At 42.2% G+C, this 23,276-nt stretch overlaps 1 protein-coding gene across 2 annotated transcripts in view; it reads right to left on the bottom strand.

Annotated features, from left to right (window-relative positions):
• svep1 (sushi, von Willebrand factor type A, EGF and pentraxin domain containing 1) overlaps window positions 1-23,276 on the bottom strand; it is a 136,879-nt gene that overhangs the window by 54,598 nt on the left and 59,005 nt on the right. The window contains exons 10-22 of one of the 2 annotated variants that reach the window (XM_078395097.1): window positions 21,465-21,572; window positions 20,749-20,880; window positions 18,347-18,538; window positions 15,179-15,300; window positions 13,621-13,732; window positions 12,146-12,370; window positions 9,930-10,163; window positions 6,304-6,465; window positions 5,262-5,423; window positions 3,556-3,717; window positions 3,365-3,450; window positions 995-1,091; window positions 798-911 (exon numbers count right to left, since the gene is read on the bottom strand). In XM_078395097.1, the coding sequence (XP_078251223.1) occupies window positions 798-911; window positions 995-1,091; window positions 3,365-3,450; window positions 3,556-3,717; window positions 5,262-5,423; window positions 6,304-6,465; window positions 9,930-10,163; window positions 12,146-12,370; window positions 13,621-13,732; window positions 15,179-15,300; window positions 18,347-18,538; window positions 20,749-20,880; window positions 21,465-21,572 (1,908 nt within the window). The remainder of the gene's footprint in view (window positions 1-797; window positions 912-994; window positions 1,092-3,364; window positions 3,451-3,555; window positions 3,718-5,261; window positions 5,424-6,303; window positions 6,466-9,929; window positions 10,164-12,145; window positions 12,371-13,620; window positions 13,733-15,178; window positions 15,301-18,346; window positions 18,539-20,748; window positions 20,881-21,464; window positions 21,573-23,276) is intronic. The other variant, XM_078395092.1, reaches the window with a different exon arrangement.

Here is a 23,276-nt window from a genome sequence, read left to right as displayed (position 1 = left end):
AGTACTGTCAATGGCAGTGAATCTTTGGAGTTAAGTATCCATTTGCGCTGAGATATTTTGAGATTTGGTTTGGGATGCGACACCACAGGACTGGATTATTCATTCATACACCATAAATGCTGCATCTCTGCCAATTTATTGTCATTAAAATAGTTTCCAATGGTATTGGTCAAAAACTAAACCTAAATGCAGGTAGCTCTGCTATAACGCAGGATTCTGTAGCGCAAATTTGACATAATGCGATTGTGATCAGGAACTAAAGAACCACTTAAAAGTTACTTTGTAAATTGACAAGCAGAAAAAAATGCTGTCTTGAGGGGGAAAAAAAAGCCATCTTGGGTTAGGAAAAAAAATCAGTATCACATATCCTCCCTGCAGTAATCAGATACAATTTTCTCTTAATGCACAGTCCTTCAGTTTTACCCATTGGCCTTTGAAATTGACAAGCAATCGCTTCTCTTGATACATGTGCAATGATAGTCTATTAAAAAATGAAGCAAATAGCCTTTAGTATTTTTAGCTTGGGGCAACAAAAATAACTATTATAGCTAAATAACTTTTATTTTTGAAAATTCTATTGGGAAAAATATTTGTCTTTTTCCCCAATTAAAAAAAGTTCCTCACCCCCTTTTCCCCATTGAACAAACAATTCCTGTAACATTATTTTCTATGGCACGTGATTTCTTAAGGACATAACAAGTCCACTACAGCAGAGATACTGCACAGGGCTGAAACTGTGCAGGGAATCTACTCTTTCTTGTTATGTCAGCGGTAGAAATTAATGAGAGGTGACTTACCCATAAAACCTGGCTGACACAAGCACACAAACCTTCCAATTCCATCCTGGCAAGCTGCATTATTCTGGCAGGGGTCTGAGGCACACTCGTTGATATTTGTTTCACAATTGGTACCTAACACACAACACACCATATAAATGAGATACTTCTCAGTCTGCAGTGCACAGAAAAATGGAGTGTGGAAATATCGCACCCACCTGTAAATCCAGGCTGACACACACAAACATATCCAGATCCAATACTTTTACAGCTTCCATTATGTTGACATGGGTGCAGGAAACAATCATTGAACTCCTTCATTGAAAAGAGGAAAATAAAACAATAAAACAATCAGGGGGTATGGGGAGAAGGCAGGAACGGGGTACTGATTATGAATGATCAGTCATGATCACATTGAATGGCGGTGCTGGCTCGAAGGGCTGAATGGCCTCCTCCTGCACCTATTGTCTATTGTCTATTGTACTCGATTCACCAAATGAAGTCTTCAATACATACTTACATCTTATAATAGGTCATTGGAGTAGAATTAGGAGATTCAGGCCATTCTCCAACCTTCTCCCTGTAACCTTGGTCACCCTTACAAATCAGGAACCTATCAAATATCCAATGACTTGGGCTCCTCTGCCATCTGTGGCAATGAATTCCACTGATTCATCACCCTCTTGCTAAAGACATTCCTCAAGGAACCGTGTCCCCACACTTCTTAATCCCTTGCTCTACAACATTGCCCAAGGCTCTGCCAATCAGTATGTGGTCTTTCAGCCCATCATGTCCATGCTGGCTCCCAGGGAGCAATCCCAGAGTTTGATTCCCCCTCCTTTTTTCTCTGTGCCTCATTTTCTCTTAAACCTGCTCATCCATTCCATACAATTCTACACCATGGGATAATTTACAGTCGCCATTTAATGAACCAGCATATTGTTGAGACATGGGAGGAAACCAGAGCACCTCGAGGAGACCACAGGGTTCTGGGGAGAACACAAACTCCACACAAAACCCATGGCTCGGATTGAACACAGGTTCTTGAGGCTGTGGGGCAGCAGCACCAACTGCTGTATCACCGAGCCCCTCCTCCCCCTCCCCATTTCCCATGTGGTCAAATTGCTTAATCTGTCCTCCTTTTCTAAAATTTAGGGATTGCACCTGAAGCTTTTATGGGAATTGTCTACAAGAACCTAAGTTGGATTTGACATTTCTGGTTTCATATGGAAAACAAATTAGTCTTGACAGTAGTCTTGTTATAGGCCCTCCTGATAATGGTTGGATATGTTGCATCCAGAATATTATGGCAGCCATAAGATGACATGTCAAGTGCAGAACTGAGGAAGTGCTACACTTGCAGAGGTAGTGCCTTTTAGAAGTGCTACACTTGCAGAGGTAGTGCCTTTTAAACTGAGGCACTGTCTGCCTTCCAAGGTCAAAGAAGTCTCCTTGCTTTCCTTATCAGATGTATTGCTCAGTCAATATGTTTACAAACAGATTATTTGGCAATTATCATATGCCCGTTTTAGAGATTATCATATGCCTGTTTTTGCATACTTTGGCTGCCCTCTTTCCTATTTTGCGTTGACTATGAATTATAATGTACAGACATTTTGATAGGTACAATATAGATGCAGAACTTTGTGGCAGTGATTAATGAACCAACGTGAAGCTTGTAAAAGTAGAATTTAGACTCTGGAGCAAGCTCTAACAATTCCTGTGCCCTGCACCCATGGGACAATCAGAGCCAGGAGATGAAATGTTGCCATATGTGGTCACAGGTTGCAGAAATAAAAGTGGATTTATCAACAAAATCCAAATAACACTCAGGCATATTCAAAATATCAATCTTTGATATTGTGAGAAAATATTTTCAGAGATAATTGAATTTTAATGAAATATGACGATGCAAAGCCATTGATTTATGGAATCGGTACATCAGAGAAAGAAAGTATTTTGCCTGTTGAGACCGTGCCAGTTCTTTGCAGAAAAATCCAATCAGTCGCGTTCTCCCACTTTTAATCCAGAGCCCTGCGAATATTTTACCTTCAAATCTTTTTGCCCGATATATCATAAAATCATGAAATAATTTGTATCCGCCATACCTTCAGGCAGTGCATTCCAGATCTTAAGAACTTACTGTGTAAAGATCTTTATTCTCTGGCGTTCAAATAGATGTTGCATAAAACTGTAAGATCATAAGAACTTAAGAGCAGAATTAGGCCACTCAGTCCATCGAGTCTACTCCACCATTCAAATATGGTTGATTTATTTTTCCCTCTTAACCCCATTGGCTGCCTTTTCACCTTGACCTTTGATGCCCTTCCTAATGAAGAACCTATCAATCTCCGCATTAAAAATACTCCAATGTCTTGACCTCCACAGCCATCTGTGGCATGAGTTCCACAGATTCGCCACCCCCTGGTTAAATAAATTCCTCCTCATCTCCATTCTAAATGGAGTTAATCAAAGTTACTTCTTCAGAACGTATCCAGTTAACACCGGTATCATATCATATTTGATCATATGCAATGTAGCACATTAATGCGGTGACTTGCATTTGAATATTTTTATTCAGATCTCACCTGACTTACTCTCGATTTTGGTCTGCTCTCCAAAGGTGTTGGTATTAGTAGGCTGGCAGTTTCTGGTACATGTCCAGAATTGAAACCTTGGAAAGAAAAAAGTTCTTGTTTTGTGTTTGTTTACTGGATACTTTAGTTGCCTGTCACTGTTGTCATTTAACTTAGGAAAAAAAAGTGCGTCTTGTCCTTACCAGAGCATTCGGTGTTGGAGGTGGTGCCAGTGGCAGTGGTTGTCCCATAGAATAGACAGGCTAGACAGAACGACTTCCCTGTGTTGGGTTGATAGTAATCTCTGGGACAAGGGTAGCAAGGCATTATCCCAGAGCGGGAAACATGACCTGCAGCACACGGCACTATGCATATGGGAAAAAGTAAGCTTTCAAAATTCAATGCACTCACTTTATTGAACAGAAACCATGAGTTCTATATTCTCTTCATGCAATCTTGCTCCCCCCTAGGGAAGCTTCTTAATGTTACAACTCTGTCCAGTACCAGAGGCTCTCATCACTGGGCTAGTTTGAGCACAGAGAAGATGGGAAACAGCTCACTTTGTGTAGTCATTATTTACTGGGACATTGGAAACACTAGGGGAACATGAAAGTTACGAAGGACAATTAACATTATATGTCATTAAAGCGAAGTCTTTCTTTGTCATTAGTCACTTGGGTATTAATGACTTTATTGTTCTAAACCCGCTTGCTGGATGAATTCAGGCAGTTTCAAATTCTTATAACATTTGACATTTTGCCTTTTACAGATGTGATTAGCATTTAAAAATCAAAGATGTGAAAAGCTGAAATAAAACATAAAATACTGGAAAAACTCAGCAGGTCAGGCATCACTGTGGAAGCAATAACCAGCAATGATTCCGGTCAGTTTTCAGAACTAAATTAGTCTAAGAGGCAGGGAAGGTGGTAGAGGGCAAATGAAATGTCCATTTTAGGTTGAGTTAGACTGTATAAAGACTGTCTTTATAGACTATAAAAATCTGTAGACTGTATAAAAATAAACTCTTGTATTAACATTGTACTTCCATGAGTTTGGGACATTCCAAATACATTAGAGCAAATGCAGCCCAGTCCATCACACAGACCAGACTTCCTACCATCGACTCCATCTACAATGATATCAAAGACTTGTCCGACCCTGGTCATTCTTTCTTCTTCCCGCTCCCGTCTGGTGGAAGACACAGAAGCTTGAAAGCGCACACCACCAGACTCAGGAACAGCTTCTTTCCCTCTGTTATCAGGCTTCTGAATGGTCCTCCATAAGTTAGGGTATTGCCTGATTCGTCTCTATCCCATTGGACTTTATCTATGCACTGCATTGCTGACAACTATATTCTGCACTCTGTATCCTGCTCTTTGCTCTACCAATTGTACTTGAAATTGATTTGATTGTATTTAATTACAGTATTATTTGATCTGATTGGATAGCATGCAAAACAATTTTTTTCAATGTACCTTGATACATGTGACAATAGTAAACGTAAATATAAACCTAAAGTACTTTTAATGAAGGTATTCACTGCTGCAATGTAGGAAGCATGCCAGCAGTTAGTGCACAGCAGGCTCTCAATATCAACAACAGGGTAGACCAAGTAATAGATTTTTGTGATGTTGATTTATATACCATCATTGGCCCATAGATCAGCTCTGTGTGTTTCTATGAAATAATGTCATGGTATATATTAAACCCACTTGAAGGGTCAGTTAGTTCAACTGAAGGGTGGCAGCTCTGATAGTGCAACATTCCTTTGACCCTCCAAGGAGGAGTCAGCTCAGTTTCCGTTACACTGATGACTGGACTGGGGCTTATGCCCACAAGCTTCTGACGGGGCTGAATAAATGCTTTTTATTGAACCAGAGCTAATGTTTTAATGTTGCTCAAGACCTACCTCCACATTCAGAAACCTCAATAGCTCCTCTTTTCACTGTGGTCAATTTATCAGGACACTGAAGGCACTGCTTTGCACTGTAATCAGGCTGAAAGGTTCCCAATGGGCATGATTCACAAGTTTCCAGACCATTTGGAGAGTAGGTTCCAGGCTTACACTGACCTAGTGAAGATGAAAAAAAGTCAAAGGTATTTCAAAATGGGCAACAAAAGGTAAATCGAAAAAGTCTTATTTCTGAATACATTACAAAGAATCTATACATCCGTGTTCAATTTTAGTCTTTGCGTGGTTATTCAAAAGGGAAAATAAGAACTTAATTATTAATTATTTGGAGGGAGTTCAAAGCAAACCACATTTGAGTTAGAATGGGTTCAGAATTTCACTTATTGATGACAGGTTTCTGCACTTCGAGGTTAATGCATCATAATATTATTTTAACCTGATTTATATTAGCAGGTTTTGGTATAATTCATGGTGATGGCTGCACATTTGGAATTTAAAAGAACCCCACAGTTTGGGCACTGACATAGGGTTCAAACACTCAGAGGTTATGGATGGCAAGATCCAAAACTCAGGAATGTGGTTTCCTCCACCTTTGTGCCTATATTAAGGTTTGTGACACTTCCAACGTAAAAACAATCAGTGAGGTGCATGAATTACCAATGTGTTCAAATTTCCGCCTCCCAGTAATGGAGGAAAAGCTCTCTTGTTCCATTTAGAAGTAGATAAAATTATGAGAGGCTAGACAGTCAGAATCTTTCTCCCAGGGTGTAAATGTCTGAGACTAAAGCACATAGCTTTAAGGTAAGAGAGGCAAAGTTTCAAGGAAACGTATGGGGCAAGGTTTTTTTACAAATGGGGCGGTGGGTCCTGGAATACATTGTCAGAACTGGTGGTGGAGGTAGATGAGATTAGTTTATCTAGCCATCATTTTTGGCATGGACATTGTGGGTTGAAGATCCTGTTCCCATGCTGTTCTTTTATATTTTTATGTAATTAAAGTTTACCCAGGCCGGTGGTGTCTGTAAACGGTTTGGCTCACCCTTGCATTCATCCGTGCTCCTGCTGTGCATGTACTCAGTCGATGTTCCAGTGGGACACATCTTACATTCCAGTTGTCCCTCCAGATTCTGATAAGACCCGATCCAGCAACTCTCACATGCCATGTGCTCCAGAGAGTAAAAGGTCCCCACCGGGCAATTCACTATAAGATTTTGCACAGAGCAGAGAGAAACCTTAAGACAACATTCAAAAGGCACCTATTCAATTTATTTCAAATGTAGTACCAAAAACAATTTTAACCTAGCCATCACTGAACTAGAGCAAATCAGTGCATTTCTGGGTTTTATATCCTCTTACAAGCCAAGCTCAGCTTTAACATCAAAAGGAGGGAATTTTGAGTGGGATATTAAACCAGTTTTGCACCAGATTCAGAACTGGATGTTTTTGTTGAAATGATATCCGTTCAAACTAAAACAGTACGTGTTTGTGTGCCTGCAAACTCACAATTTGTTTCAGATAAATTACATTGGATTTGATCGTGAATCCTCTTTTTCCAAATGAATGTTTCCTGGTAAATAGACAAATTTGGAACTCAGCACATAAATGCAGGTGTCCCAATCTCACTGGCCGAGTTCTGCAGTGATTTTTTGGATGTCATGGTGCAGGGTTCTGCTGAGGTGACACAGCATTTGCCCTGTGCCACACGGAGCCCATTCAAATAACTAGTAATAATGGGGTAATAATAAGGCTACAGGGAGGAAAGGTAAAAAGGAGGGATATGACTGCTTTTGTCACTTAACACTCTGCAACTGTTCATGGTCCCATATCCCAGGTGCAGGACAGGGTCAGTTTGATCTAAAAGACTGGCACTGGTCAGCCTGGGACTGCAAGCAGCAAGTGTGGGCAGTGTTATTCAGGTAAATCCAAGTCATTATTAGCTCTAACATTGTGTCAGCTGAAGATGTGAGTGAATAAACTTTTCCCAATTACATTGGTCCAGGAGAATGACCAAGTGTCATGATTTCCTTCCCTATTATTTTGAGGGTGCTATTGTTAGATGGCAGAAGCAGTTCATAGGTACTAAGACACCATAAAACAGTAAGTGTGCCTGGAGCCTCTGTCAGCTCTCTATAGAACATACATCTAGACCACTTTTCCATGAAGTCTCCTCCTTAATCTAAGAGAGCTGATGCAAATTAAAAGAACTCTTTCCAAATCTGCATGGGTTCTTTGTGTGCTGATAAGAGATAGGGGGAAAATTTATGTTCGTCTTCTCTAATTTATATCAGCAAAAACCCAAAATGCTGATGCTAGAAATCTGTGATGGCAACAGAAAATGCTGGAAGTAATCAACAAGTCAGATAGCAGCTGAGGAAAGAAAAGAGAGTTAACATTTAGAGTTGATCATGAATCTGGCATTGATTTCTAGATCTCCAAAATAGTTTCATCCTAAACCTGTCAACATTTTATGACATATTTAAAGGAGAAAAAACCCCCACAGAAGATGAAACATCTCAGTAATTAAGAATATTTACTTATTGTTATCTGAACGCTGTGGGATTCCGTTAATAAAGATGCAACAAATTATAAACAGACAAATTCTTGATATAAAGGTTTGAGAAAAGGCTCATGATTTTAAGCTATTTGATTTTTCGGGATTCTCTTTACATGTGTACAATTAAGAGCTGCATTTATATAGAAGCTCATCCACATTAAAACACCAATGTTTGTCACAGGAGCATGATCAAATAAAACCTGTTACCAATCTAATTGGGGAGATATTAGGATATCAAAGAAGTAATAATAATAATAATAATAATTCATTTATTTTATATAGCGCCTTATCGCATGCTCAAAGCGCTTTACAAAAACAATTAATATAGAAACAAACAGGCAAACTATCCTGACGGAAAAGCGGCGAATACACAACGCCAGCGTCCTCTCACGTCAGGGTCCGGCAGTAGACATTAAAAAGCACAAGACACACAGATATAATTTTTTACACAAACAGCCATCACAGTGATTGCTCTAGGCATACCCTCACTGTGATGGAAGGCAAAGTCTTATCTCCTCCTTATTCTTCTCCCGTGGTGCCACGAGGTGATCGAGGCTCCCAACTTTTTGAAGCCCCCACCGGGCGATGGAAAGTCCCAGGGCCGAGCCGAGCAGGCCGATGAAAGTCCTGAGCCCCCACCGGGCGATGGAAAGTGCTGCGGCTGAGCCACGCAGGGCGATGAAGGGCCTGCGGGCGGGTCGATCGTACCTCGCGCTTCGGGGCGGTCGAAGCTGCTACGGCTGGAGCTCCCAAAAGCCGGTCGCCAGCCAGGGACCTGCGAACTCCCGATGTTGCGGTCTGCAGGGCCCACGGCCGAAGCCTCCGAGATGGTAAGTCCAGGCCCTGCGACCGGAGTCTTTGAGGTCGATCCCAGCTGGAGGCCGCCGACTCCACGATGTTAGGCCGTAGCGCGAACGGAGATACGACACGGTAAAGGTCGCATCTCCGTTGAGGAGGAGATTTGAAAAAAGGTTTCCCCCAACCCCCCCACCACCCCCCCACATACACAAAGTTAAAAATAAAACAAAACGTACATTTAACGACGACAATGACAAAAAAACAACAAAAAAAAACAGAGAGACTGCCGGTGAGCCGCAGCTGCAGAACACAGCCACGCCCCCTTTTTTTTACAGTAGGCTGTAAAGAGGATTTTAAAGGAAGGAGGAGTGGCAGAAAAGTTTTGGTAGGGAATTCCTAACTTTAGCTGAAAATACAGTTGTCAATAATGGAGCGATGAATTCCAACTTATTACAAAGGGAGCAAGAAAAAGTAACCAGATACTGGAGCTAGATCAATGGAAGATCGAGTGGATTCTCACAGTGGGATTCACCTGAGGAAGGTAAATGTAAAATATTAGACTCAGTGTGGTGGAAGCTCTGGGCTTCTTTGAACTTTAGTGACGAGAATGTACCATCCCTATTTATGACATATTTCTAGCAATGGAGTAGACAAAATCCATCAGGCTAATTTGGGCCTGGGAACCAACACTCCCTTACCAATGTTGTACACGTCCTATGTGCTTATAAATAAAGTGAATTCAGAATCACAATGCAGGAATAACATATGGATCTATAATCTTGTCAGCACAGCCGCTGTGCCTTAGTTCATAGGATATGCTATCCATATTTATGACATAGCACCTTCGTAATTCCTTAGTGAGCAAGGTCCTGGTCCGGATCAATATGAAGAAGGGTCATGACTCCAAATTGTGTTTGACCATTCCCTCCACAGATGCTGTCTGATCTAATGAAGCTCAGGAAATTTGCTTTTTGCTCATGATTCCAGCATCGGCATTTTCCTGTGTCGCCAAGGTCTTGATCTCAGCCTATATGCAAAGGTTGGCACCTTGGCTGCAACGGTGTACATGGGAGACAGAGACATACAGAACAAGGAGAAAATTAACACTGGGAAGAGTTGGGAGTCTTATCAAAATGATGAAAGGTAATGGGGGAAGAAAAGAAAGAGAATGAAAGGTCATAAGGAGAAAGGTTTGAAGTTGCACTTATAATTGTGCTGTGTCCAGAAAGTGCACAAGGGTTTAATGAGTATTTACATCTTTTAAGTTAAAATATTTTGAAAATATTGCAAATTAAAACTCTAAAAATTCTTACCACACATGCGTTCCTTTAACACAGAGCCCGGTCTGCAGAATAAGGATGCTTTGTCGCTCTCCAGTGACCTGCTGTTTGATCGAGCCATCTCAGACCCAAAGGAAAACTGCCGCAGAGGTTCTCTGTCCAATGCTCTTTTCAGTCGGCTTGTCACATGTTCCAAGGTGCTAAGAAGTCGCTTTTGATTAACAGATTCCACCGTGTCGTTTTGATCTGATGGCATTGCCACACTGGCTGGAGGTTGGGCACAAAAAAACACAGATATGATTCCTGTCCGGTCCTCTTACAATCTCCATCTTCCCATAAATACCCAGATTCCCCTTGAATAGTGTATTACTTGTTCAGAGAAATGTGGTCTCACTGTGCATCGGAGGGACTAAAAGGCCTGCTCCTGTTCACATGTTACTTGGGCGATAACTGCTGATGCTAACACGAGAAAGAAAAAAACAACTTCTTCCCTTTCACCCATCAGGTACTTGAACCACCCTGCACAACCCTCCCTCAGCACTGAACTACTGTTAAATACTATGGACGACTGTGGACCACTATGGACCACTATGGACCACTGTGAAGTACTATGGACTACTATGAACTACCATGGACTACTATGAACTACTTGGACTACAGTGGATGACTATGGACTACTGTGAACTAAAGTTGCACAACGTACTTTCGTTTGCACTATCATGGTCTGGTTTACCGAGTATGAGTGATCTTTTATTGTATATTTATTTGATATACTGTTCTGTTAATGTGCCTGTGAAGCTGCAGCAAGTAAGGATTAACCAGCACCTGCAGTTCTTTGTTACTACACTAAGGATTTCATTGTTCAAGTCTAGGTGCACATGACAATTGGTCACTCTTGACTTGACCCGTGACTCTTGACACCTTCATGGTTGTGTAGCTGGGCTTGGTGAATAAAACACTCACTATTGGGTCAGGAGGCTGATGGTTCATTTAAGGGACTTTAGCACAAAAATCAAATGTGTACAAACAGTGTAGCGAGTGCTATACACTTGTTATTTGGATGAGAGGCCAAAAAGAGGTTTATTCCTCTCTCCTGGATGAAACACTCCATGGAAGCAAGTAAGTTATTGTTGGTGCCCTGACCCATATTTAGTCCTTGGTTACTTTGCTGTCTGTGACATCTTACTGAAAGCAAATTAAAGTTAGATTTATACTGCACCAAAAAAGGCCATTTGACCCAACTGGTCCATGTCAGTTGCCTGCCTGAGCTAGTCCCATTTGTAACCGTTTGGCCCAAATCCTGTTAAATCTTTTCTATTCATGTATTTCTCTAAATCTTTTAAATGTGGTAATATACCCACTTCTATCACTTCCTCTGACAGCTTGTTCCAACCATTTGCAGCCACACTTCCTGCATTACACAAGTATCAACATTGCAACAATCTTTCAATGCTGCAAAATACTTTGGGACATCCTGAAAGACGCATTAGAAGTGCTCTAAAAATACCAGTTTTATTAGTGCGATCCTTACAAATGTATGAGATAATGTATCTCAAACCTATGGAAAAGGGCATTGGCCCCGATGAATTAATGCTGACTCTGAGAGCATTTCCATCTATCCCATTCCCTCACTTCCCTCCCAGTTGGCTAATCTCTCTGTACGCCTATCAATTGCGCCCTGATTTTCCTCCTACCTGCCCACACAAGCGCAATTTACAGTCGCCACTTAACTTGCCAACCAGCACATCTTTAGAATGTGGAAGGAACCCCAGAAATAAACTACACGGGAAAAGAACTGGAGGTCAGGATCAAACCTTGGTTGCAGGGGCTGTGAGTTAGCAGCACAACCTGCTGGCAGGTGGCATTCCACTTTGCACTCATTCTCTGCCAAGGATTTTCCACAACGAGCTGTGTGATTTTGTCTGTCTGTGATTTTGTATGATAGTGTTAAATAGTGCTGGAACAATATTGTATAATGTCTCTGACACATATGGTTATAAATCCTCTGTGTTCTTTACTTCAGAGCTTGTGCATGCCCAAGGCCGTGATCAACTCTTTTTTTTCAAAACAAAGAATCAGAGGATTTCAGATTCCGGATCAGCCAAGGATGCAAAGCAGGTGTTAGGGGTTATTTAGTTTATTCTTGATTTGACTCACATTCTTCTAAAAATCGAGATTTTCTAGAGCTATTCTGGATCTTTGAACTGACAATGTACAAGTGTTGCAGATCATAAAACCTCTGCACTTACCACTGATGTTAAATACCAGATTGATCTTCTGGTCGATTTCTTGAGCATTGAAGCTAATTTTCCTGTTAGATTGTCTCTTTGTCTTCAGAGGTGACATCCTGGGAGGTGCAGTTAAATATTCCTGCTTGGTAGCTCGTTTTTGTAATCGATGGGAATTGTCCGGTTCATCATAAGAGTAATCCATTTCATTCAATGGCTCGTAATTGTCTCCCCATAATCCTGGCCCTGGTGACAAAAGCATGTATCTTGTTTGTGTCATTTGATATTCACCAGTAGATGCAACGAAACTGTATGTTATTTTTTCAAGTGTGCAATAAATGTCCTTAATAACACAGGAAAAGGAAGTCAAAGAATATATGCATTGTGCAAGCAAAATCTTAATGTAGCAGAAAACATCCTCAACTAATTATTACCTAAACTATTATGTTCTACATGTGGTTTGGCTTTATTGCAATAGATGTGTTCCTGGAAAACCTCAAGAAAATTGTGTTATAAAATTTATTTTTGTCGATGGAGAAAAGGGGGGGGGGGGGGGTTAGGGAGGAGATAGTTTCAAACTCACAAAATAAAGTTTTTTTTCCCCACAGGATTTTCAAAAATAAAGGTATTTTTAATAACAATAGGTTTATTTTATTAAGTTGATATATTCTTGCACAAGTGTTAATAAAAGTGATTATTTGCCAATCTCAATAACCACCCATGGGGAAACTAGCAGCCTGTATTCCAAAGAGACATTGGTATCTGATTACTGCAGGGAGGTTACATGGAAAAAGTATTTTATCACCTGGACTATTTTTTACCGACAGTTTTTTTTGCTTGTGCAAATTTTCAATTTCCAAACTAACATTTAATTGGTTCTCTCGTTTGCAATTAAAATTGCATTATATCCAATTTAGCCCCACAAAATACAAAGTGTTCCTTAATTCATCAGTCCCGTTACATCCAAGTAGCCTATAGAAACACATTATAGCAGAACTGCCTGTTTTCTGATGAATCTGTGGTGAATCTATGGAATTCTTTGCTACAGGAGGCTGTGGGGGCCGTCAATGTATATATTTAAGACAGAGATTCTTGATTGGTCTGAGTGTTAGGGATTGGGGAGAAGGCAGGAGAATGGGGTTGAGAGGAGAAGATAGATCAGCCATGATTGAATCGCGGAGTAGGCTTGATGGACTGAATTCTGCTCTTATCACTTGTGAACTTGTGAACTTGTGTATTAATATAAACTTAAGGAACATCAACAAGCCATTCATATTTTTCACCAGTCCATTGGACCATTCTAACACAACCATTGCCCAGTAATCTCCTTGAGCAATCTGTTCCAATATGCAGCCATACATATCAGCGACACTCCTCGGTCAAATCAGTCCAGCAAACTTTTAATGTTGTACAACTGAGAGAGCAGTAAACTCGACAGAAACGTACATTAATTTCCAGATGCCGCGCCATATTGGTATGAAAGTCAAACCCAATACCTATGATGGCGAAACCATTTTCATAATTGTAATTGTACTCCAGGCACTGCACTTTGGGTAAGTCCTCTATTTCACACTGAATGTCATTATTGTCGCCACACAGGGATGGAACCTACGGGCATTTAAAGAGAGAAGAAAATTATTGCAGAACTTTGGCAATCAGAAATGTTAAAAATTCTGCCAACACCTGCTTCAGTTTCTCTCGGCAGTCACATTCAGTCCACATGAACAAAAGTCTAGTTATGTACAAAGGGGTAGTGAATTTGCTTCTTGGGCTATAGGAAACCAGTTGTGGCACAGTAAAGCCCTGATAAAGTCACATTTTCAAAGGTCACTTCCTTGTGCTCAAATAGCTCAATGGACTCCTGTTTCCCCTTCTACTACCCTGTAGTTATGATCTCCTCCACCACAGTAACTCCAAAGAAGTACAGGCTTGTAGGTTAATTTGGCTTTGGTATAAATTGTAAATTGTCCCTAGTGTGTAGGATAGTGCTAGTGTATGGGGATCACTGGTCGGGGCAGACTCTGTGGGCCGAAGGGCCTGTTTCCGCACTGTATCTCTAAACTAGACTAAAAAGTAACTCTCCCAGAAATCTGACCTTCTCCAATTCATGTGTTTTATGTATCATGGATTTACTTCTTTCACTATTTGTGGTTGTTTTTTCATTTGCCTCGGCTTATAGTATCTGGTATTCCCTCCTGAAAACTTACCAAGTCTGCCGCTTCTTTAAAGATACTCCTTGGAACCTATCTCACCTGCCCTAGTTCCTCCTTACCAGGTTTAGTCGAACAAATGACCTCCGTAGCTTAATGGTACGTGCCACTTTGTTTAATTGCAAACAATGGAAAGTATTTTTGAAAACATATGAATACAGAGGCTGGAGACAGAAGATGACCACGCATTCCATCTAACCTATTCAGTCATTTACTAGGGTGGGAGCTGCTTTACAGAACTGGCAAAATTTGCAGCAAAACGTCAACTACGGTACTCTGAAGCCACTTTTGATTGCTGTAGTTGACATACGAAAGAAGAAGTCATTTACTACCATGTTGATCCTGTGCCCTAAAGTACCGGGCGGCACGGTAGCGCAGCGGTAGAGTTGCTGCTTTACAGCGAATGCAGCGCCGGAGACTCAGGTTCGATCCTGACTACGGGTGCTGCACTGTAAGGAGTTTGTACGTTCTCCCCGTGACCTGCGTGGGTTTTCTCCGAGATCTTCGGTTTCCTCCCACACTCCAAAGACGTACAGGTATGTAGGTTAATTGGCTGGTTAATTGTCCCTAGTGGGTGTAGGATAGTGTTAATGTACGGGGATCGCTGGGCGGCACGGACTTGGTGGGCCGAAAAGGCCTGTTTCTGGCTGTATGTATATGATGATAAGTCTGCTCTTGTGCCCATTCCAAGTTCTTTGACTCTCTTAAGTGTCCAAAAATCCATCTCTGTCCACTTTTAACATACTCAATCAACAACTGAACATTTCTGTGGTAGAAATACAAAATAATCTCAAACACACTGCATCCATAGTCATAGCAATAACATTTTTATTTTTATTTTTACCATTTCAGCTAAAGTGTTGTTGAAAACCTTTGCAAAGTTGTTCAGCAGCGCAAAGTCTTCACATCGGTTGACATTGTATTGCACCTCAAATTTCTTGTGGCCATTATTCCCAAGGCGTTTCCCTGCAGAGGTTCAAAAATGTCAAACATTTAGTTAAATGCTAACACATCAGTACAAAAAGTGTCTTTAAATAATTCCCCTAATAGCTCAGCAAGTATATCCAGTAAGCAATTGGTCTCTTGAGACAACAATGGAACCCAGGGCTACTGTAACACTGGCAGGTCCCACTGAGATTGCCTTGAGCTGTCCTGCTCCTGATCACCACCCAGTGATATCTGTTCAAAGTACCCAGGAGGATGAATGATGAAAATGAAGTGCATGGATGATTCCTTTCACCGCCAACCAGCCCACGTGCAGAATCACTGAACTAATATTGGCCAAGCTGGAAAAAGTCACTTGGTTGAGTCAGGGTTGTGGGATGGCAGAGGTCTGTTCCAAAGGGAAATAAGCTCATCAGGAGATGAGAAGAGAAAGCTGGAGGGAAAATCACCATTGTCAAACTGGTTTGAAATATGATGAGCAATACTCCTTAACTTGGGAGTAACCTAGCTGTGAATAGAATGTGATCATCATATTGAATTATATAAAAATTGGCAAATCATGTTGAATTTCCCTGTATCACCATTGCTGGGACAACTTCTGCACAGATTCAAACTGTTCCAAATGGAGTTCCTCCAGGATCTATTCATCACCCAGAGGAATGAACTACCAGGGAGGGAGATTCAGATTTCACAACCAGGCTGCTACTGCAAAGCATACAATGCACTACCAACCAGAGACAAACTTCTCGGCAGCTACTTTGTTTTTACCTTCCTCTCTGTAGGAGCTTGGCAGCCATGTTTCCTATATTACACCACAACTAAACTTTTAGGAGTGTTTCATGTGCTGCAAGTTTCAATGAGGTCCCCCCTCATCCCTGTAAACTTCAGCGAACACAGACTCAGTGCCTTCAAACGCTGATCATATGTTAACCCAATCATTCCTGGGGTTATTCACATAAACCTCCTCTGTACGCTCTACAACGCCTGCACATTCTCCCACTGACAGCTCTGTCTTTTGCTCCAGCTTCTCATGCTCCCTCTTCTCCAATAAGAAACTTTGGGGAAGAGAGGGGAAGAAGAGAGGAAGGGAAGAGATGGGGGGGATGGAGAGAAAGAGATGGAAAAATGACAGAGAGAGATTCCCAGGAGCTGGGCAGCAGAAGGGTTAAAGAGGGGGTGAAGACTGTGAGTGGAGGAGCCCATGAGGGTCGAGAGGCTAGTCAGGGGAGAGGAGAGCGTGAGAGGGCAGGAGCCAGGGGGGGCAAGTGGGGAAGCCCGAGAGGGGAGGGGAGAGTGTGAGAGGGGAGGAGGGAAGGTCGTAAAGGGAGAGGAGGCCGTGAGGGGAGTGGAGGTGAACCTGGGAGTGTTTGGGAGAGGGGAGATGGAGATAATAATATATTATTGTTATACCTATGTTCCCTGAGCTCAAAAGAATTGGGAGCCACTGACCTAGAGCCTCACAGCTGGTCTAGATCACTGATGGTATAAGGATCCATGGAGTTACGTTCATACTCCATGCCGCTGGTTATACCACATATAGACTCCTGATCCATTGCTACAGACTCAGTAACTCAGTAATTCTCGCTCATCCTCCCTCAAACCAGGTCACATTTGCAGTCACTGGCACACTCTTCACACCACTATTGTTTTCACAATTAATTGTATCAATCGCAAACTCACTTTTGCACTCACAATCTATTGGACCAGACCCATGTTGAATTGCTGGTCTCACTATCTGTCTTCCCAGCCAGTCACGCAATCTGTCCCACCTAGGGTGGGGAAGTCAATGACCTTAATTGGCTGAAAGATCTCAGGCATGAGATCTTGGTCAGCAAGAAGCAGGTGATCAATTACATTCCCATATTTACTTCTTTGGGATTTTTACTCACATTTCCTATTCCTATTCCTGAGAGCAGGAATAGGAATCAATGGACATTGGATGAACCAGAAGCAGTTTCTGGAACACCCCTATGACAAAGCAAGTTGCATCCTGGCCTGTAGAGTGGAAAGCTGAGGGTTCTAGATGCACTTTAGAAACACGAGCACAAATAGGCTTACATCTCCCCCTCATAAGTGAGGGAGCCCTGGATTGTTAGAGGTGCCATCCTTCCATTAAGTTGACAAACGCAGGCACCTCTTGCTCCCTTGGGTCGACACAGAAGATGCTGCACACTATTGTGATAAACTGCGCTTAAATTCTCCCCAGTGTTCTGACCAACATTCCTTAATCGATTATGCTGGATGTCGATCATAGGCGCTTGGTGTCTGAGAGTCGACTGCTGTGTTTCCTTACAATTTATGACTGCTCTTCATTGGCTGTGAAACACTTTGGGGTCGTTGTGAAAGGCATTGCGAAAATGTAAGATTTTAAGATGTTGTCAGAATTCTGAAGGGAGCAGGCAGATGTACCTGTATCTGGACTGAAGGTTTATGCATAGAAGTGAAACAGAACCCAGTGACACTGATGTGCAGGAAGGAACCGCAGATGCTGGTTAAAACCGAAGATAGACACAAAATGCTGGAGTAACTCAGCGGGACAGGCAGAATCTCTGGAGAGAAGTTTTGGGTCGAAGAAGGGTCTCGACCCAAAACGTCACCCATTCCTTCTCTCCAGAGATGCTGCCTGTCCCAGTGACATGGAGTTCTGTCCGACCTTCCTACATTCCTTGCTTCCTCACCAAATTCCATCCAAGCTTCAGTCTGCTCATGCGGAATTTATTTAGATCATGCTCTTTGTTTTTTCAAACCCCGGTCACAAAATCTAGAGATTGTTGACTTTGCCCAGCATCAATCCCAAATGCCACTGTCCAATAAATTGTGTGGAAATGCAGTAAAAGATGATTAATTCCCTTGCAATCCCAGAAATATCAGTTCCCAGAGCTGATGACAAAACTCATCCTGTCAGATGATATTCGAGCTTTGCATTAGACTTATGAGAACAGCATCCTCCACCAAAACTGCTGCGGTTCATAACAATGACAATTTTTATGGATTTGTGTCACCAATCTCAAAGGGAATGTGATGGGCGGAAGCTAAGCCATGGTCCTACCTAGTCAATGTCACTTACAGGAGCAATCAGGCCTTGCAGAAGAGAACGATGGAATCCACAAGCCATCATGAGCACAATAGTAACTTTCATTTGGTTCGTCAGCCAGTCCATATCCATCAGAGCAGTACAATGTGCAATTCACGCGCAAGTCATCTGCAGCACAGGAGAAGCCTCCATTCAAAGGAGTGAAAGGTACTCCACATACAGTATCTATTGAGGAAAACAACCAAGATTATAGGTGATTGACCTTATTGGTATCCTAGCAAGATTCACACCACTTGCCTGGGTGGATTCAACTGCAACGACTCAAGAAGCTTGGCACAATTGGGATGAATAGTTTAACTGATGAGACCCCTTGCCAGTGGATTCAGTAACTCATTGTGGCCGCTCTATATAGAATTTACATCATGCACAATGACGCAAGGACAAGGTGGCAGGAGCTCCCTGTTCTGTGGCATAACTACCAAGAACAACAATGCAGAGGGTTGTCCACTACCTTCAATAACACTTCCAAAACATGTGACCTCCACCAATAGGAAAGCTAAGGGTCTTGGGTGCAAGCAGCACCACCATCTAAGGAGTTTCCTCTAGCCGCAAATTGTTCCTTGATTGTTGCTAGGTTTAATTTCTGTAATTTCTTGTTCAACAACATTAAGCAATCACCTTAGCTAGAAGGACTGCAACAGTTAAATAAAAACAGCTCGCCGCCAATATCCAGGGCAATTATGGTCAGCAGTAAATGCTGGCCATGATGCCCAGATAGCAAACACGAATCAACATAAAGTGGAGCAGAAGGAACAAGTGATGATCAGTGCACAAGGTATCCTGGATGTAAGTAGGAAGGGACTGGACAAGAGGGGGACAAGATAAAGCCAAGGTATGAAGAAATTAGATCATTAAGGCAAGAACAGACAGAAAAAAATGGACCTAGCAGGGCTGTCCAGTTTGTGGATCTTGGGCAGAGTGTTGATAGGGAGCTATCTGGGTGGAGGTTGTGGAGGTGAGATCTGTGATGGGTTTGGGATTCATTGGTGGAGAATAACCATGCAGTAGATATGTGGAAGCGCCAAAGAGTTGTTATTCAGCCTCAGCCAGGCAGGGCTCAGTCTGTTAGACTAAAACGGCATTGGCCTTATCATCACGTATGATGACGAAGTTGGGATTGGTGTTGAGTGAGTGGAGGGCTGAGTGTACCCAGTTCCCCCACCCCATCTCCCCACCTCATCCCCCCATCCCCGTCTACACATCAGCCCTCCCTCTGGTTCTACATTTCACTCCTCACTTTCCTTCCTTATCAGACCCCACCATCTGTAGCTCTTTGTTTTGCACACGTAACACATCCAGCCTTTGTGACCATCTCCACCTCACCTTTCCCCACTTGTCTCATCTGCCAATTAGCCCCTACTCATTTGGATCACCTATCATTTGCTAGCTCTTGTCCCACCTATTCCTTACCTTATTCTACCAGCTATCTCCCCCTCTATTCCAGTGTTGATTAAGGGCCCCATTCTGAAACATAGTCTGTCCGTTTCACTCCAATGATGCTGCCTAACCCACAACAAAGGTTCTCTCAAAGGTTTTGTTTTTGCTCAATTTTCAAGCATCTGCAGTCTCATGTGTTTCAAGTACAAAGCAGAATTGAGGTGGTTTGGAGCATTGGCCTCTGAACATTCTTACATTTTCTGGGCCCAAATGGTTCCAGTGGATCCGAGGGAATACAGGGAAATCCCTCTTTAATGTGAATGAATCAGTAAGCTCACGTTAAGTATGTCACAGCTCATCCATTGAACATGTAGCACACAAAACGTTAAATATGGGGCAAAATTCAAGTTTGGCAGCAACACAAACTGTACAGTTGTGGACCATTCAGTAGCAGTCAGTTTGCCAATGATGGGAAATGAAAATGGGTGAATAATTTCATAGATAATTGATCTATTATATTATTTGCAATGTTCCCCAATGCCATGTACCCAAAGTTCACCATTATCCTCTCCACCCAAATCCTACTCCTTACTGAAACATCTCAATCATCAAAGTTGAATTTCACACTTTTTCTTTATCTCAAGCTTCTGGACATGAATTGGAACACATAAGATTTCATCAGCATGAAATCTGACAGAGGCTACCATGACTTGCGCTGGCTCTTCAAGGCAGCTCACCATTTAATCATACTGCCCCCTTCTCTTCCTCAGTTGAACTCACAAATTCTTTCTCGTTTAAGTATTTGCCCAATTCCCTTTTGAAAGTCCTCACTGAACTTACATCCACTACAATTTTAAGCAAAATCTGCAACTTGCTGCTACAGAAGAAAGCTCGCTTTATCTCCCCCTTGGCTGTTTTCTGCATGACCTTAAATCTGTAACCACAGCAATATAACATGTTTAAATGTTTACAATGTGAATTATAGCAATGCCATGTACCTCTGATGATGATGTGGATATCACAAGTCCTCGTATTGCCGGAAGGGTCAGTTGCGGTGTGACGCACAATTGTCTCTCCCCGAGGGAGGAGATCTCCGAGCGAATGGGTTTTCTTAATCGTTAATGGAGCACCTATTAGTAAAAGGAAAGTATTGATCCATAGAGCACTGCATTTCACTGTTTGGGATAAGGCAGCCCATTTGAGGATTCCTGTTTAATTATGTTATCCTGGAATCGATATTTGTCCTCATCATCTGGACTGCAACCTTGGAGAATGGATCATCCCCTCTTCACAGAATTACAGGCATGCAGGGATAGCTTGGCTGGGACAGGGAGATGACCAGGAACCTCATGCTGGTCTAGGTAGAGACATTTGTGATGAAAGGGCTTTGGGCCATAAGCTCTGGCCTAAGACCGGAGACCTTTGACCTCTTCCAGCCCTGGCCCTAGTGTATCCCCTAATCCTGGCACAGTGGGCAGGTGAGGGGCCAGAGGTGCTGACTTCTGTGTCATCGTTTGGGGATGAACGGATGCAAGTGTTGTCCACTCCAGCTTCCTTTCCCCCCAGCTCAACACCAACAACTTCTTTCAGACCAAGAAATAGCTACTTTGATGCAAAGCCATCATGAATCAAGGAGCACTTCTTTAACATTGGATAAGTGGATAATGAATTTTAAGAAAACCGACCTAACTTCTGAGATCTGCCATCACATTACCTGAATTATCGGAAAACTGTGGTTCTTCCCAGGTGGCTGCATATGTCTCCTCATGCGTCAGGATGGGTGGTGGTGAACGACACCTGTCAATAACAGGGGGTTCGGCATCTAAACAAAATGGAAACAAATCAGCCCCCAAGTAAACTCTGCTCAGTTTCTAACTGTTTCTCCATTGGAAATGAGGGCTGTGTGGAAACTGCCATGGTTTATGAAGCACAAAAGAAGGTTACTAAGCAGAATCTCCAGTTCTTATTGACCCTTCTTCCACCACAATGTTAGCCAGTGCATTACGCATCATGTTAAAAACACTGCACTAAAATACCCATCCTCAACTCACTTGACTCCTCCAGTCACCAGCCTGTCTGATACCGAGAACTATATCTCTTTATTTTCCATATTAAAACCCATTCTGCTTTTGAACCGCTCAATTAAATCTCAGTGCCTTTTCCTAATACACAGTATAAATCTTGCTGCAATACTCCCATTGAGATCTAACAGTGAATCATAAAGGATAAGTGATAAGATCAGAGGATGCTGGAAAAACTCAGCAGAATGGCTTGTAACTGTGGAGAGAGACAGAGTGAACATGTCAAGTCAAGGACCCTACATCAGGATGTTCTTTATACTGCCTTGGTTTTGTCAATACAACTTTGGTTCTGCATTTTAGGCTTATAGTTTGGGGAAATGGTTACCCTGCATCATGAAAGCAGTGCCATTAGTCTTACCATGAGTCATTACTATATCAATCCAGGAGATGGAGCTCATGAGCTGAGGGCTATCGCACCAGTGATCTGTCCCAGTGAGACAAGGTTCATCTGTTTCAATGAATACACTCAATTGAGGTACCCATCCCAGTCCCGTATGGTTTGATTACATTGTGATTGAATGTTTCCACTTTCATGTTACTTGTTTAAGGGCAGCACAGTTGGCACAGCTGGTAGAACTGCAGCCTCACAGCGCCAGACCAAGGTTCAATCCTGACCACGGCGGCTTTTGTGTGAAGTTTGCACGTTCTCCCTGTGACTGTGTGGGTTTCCTTCAGGTGCAATAACCTGATGTGTTAACTCCGTTTCTTTTCCACAGATGCTGTCTAATCTTATTGAGTCAAAAATATATCAAGTCGCACAGCACAGAAACAGGCCCTTCTGCCCACTCGTCCATGCTGACCAAGAAGCCCCATCTAAGCTAGTCCCACTTGCCCATTTTTTACCCATGTCCCACTAAACCTTTTCTATCCATGTAGTGGACCATGGGTCTTTTAAATGTTATAGTACCTCCTCTGTCAGCTCGTTCCATACCATTCAGTGAGTGAAAAAATTGCCCCTCAGGTTCGTATTAAGTCTTGCCCTCCCATCTTAAACCTATGTCCTCTGGTTTTTGATTCCCACATCCTGGGTAAAATCTGCTGAATATATTCAGTGTTTGTTGTTTTTACTCAATTTATTTGCTTTTCGTTTACTTTAATATTTCCCCAATAGTGCAGCACTTTCTCACTATTGGTAACTGCTCTTGTCTTTGAAACAAGGTTGTGGTCTGGAGTCCACAATGTATCAGATTCTTGTTTTAAGCTTCTTTATTAATTGGGAAATGAGAAAATGGATCATGACGAATCATGCAGCTTTTTCGGACTATGGTTAAGTTGCATTTAGAGTTTGCAGCAGGAAGAATGCGCAGGCATTGCAGAGGGTGCAGGTGATGTTTACCACAATGCTGCCTGGATTAGAGGGTATCAGCTCGAAAGAGAGATTGGAGAGATTTTTTTTTCTGAAAGAAGATATGCAGGGCAAGCTTTTTATACAGAGGGTGGTGGGT

The sequence above is a fragment of the Rhinoraja longicauda genome, chromosome 3 (assembly GCF_053455715.1).
Source record: "Rhinoraja longicauda isolate Sanriku21f chromosome 3, sRhiLon1.1, whole genome shotgun sequence".
NCBI lineage: Eukaryota > Metazoa > Chordata > Chondrichthyes > Rajiformes > Arhynchobatidae > Rhinoraja > Rhinoraja longicauda.
Note: the sequence above shows the minus strand (reverse complement) of the source record. Positions and strands in the feature narration are given on the sequence as shown.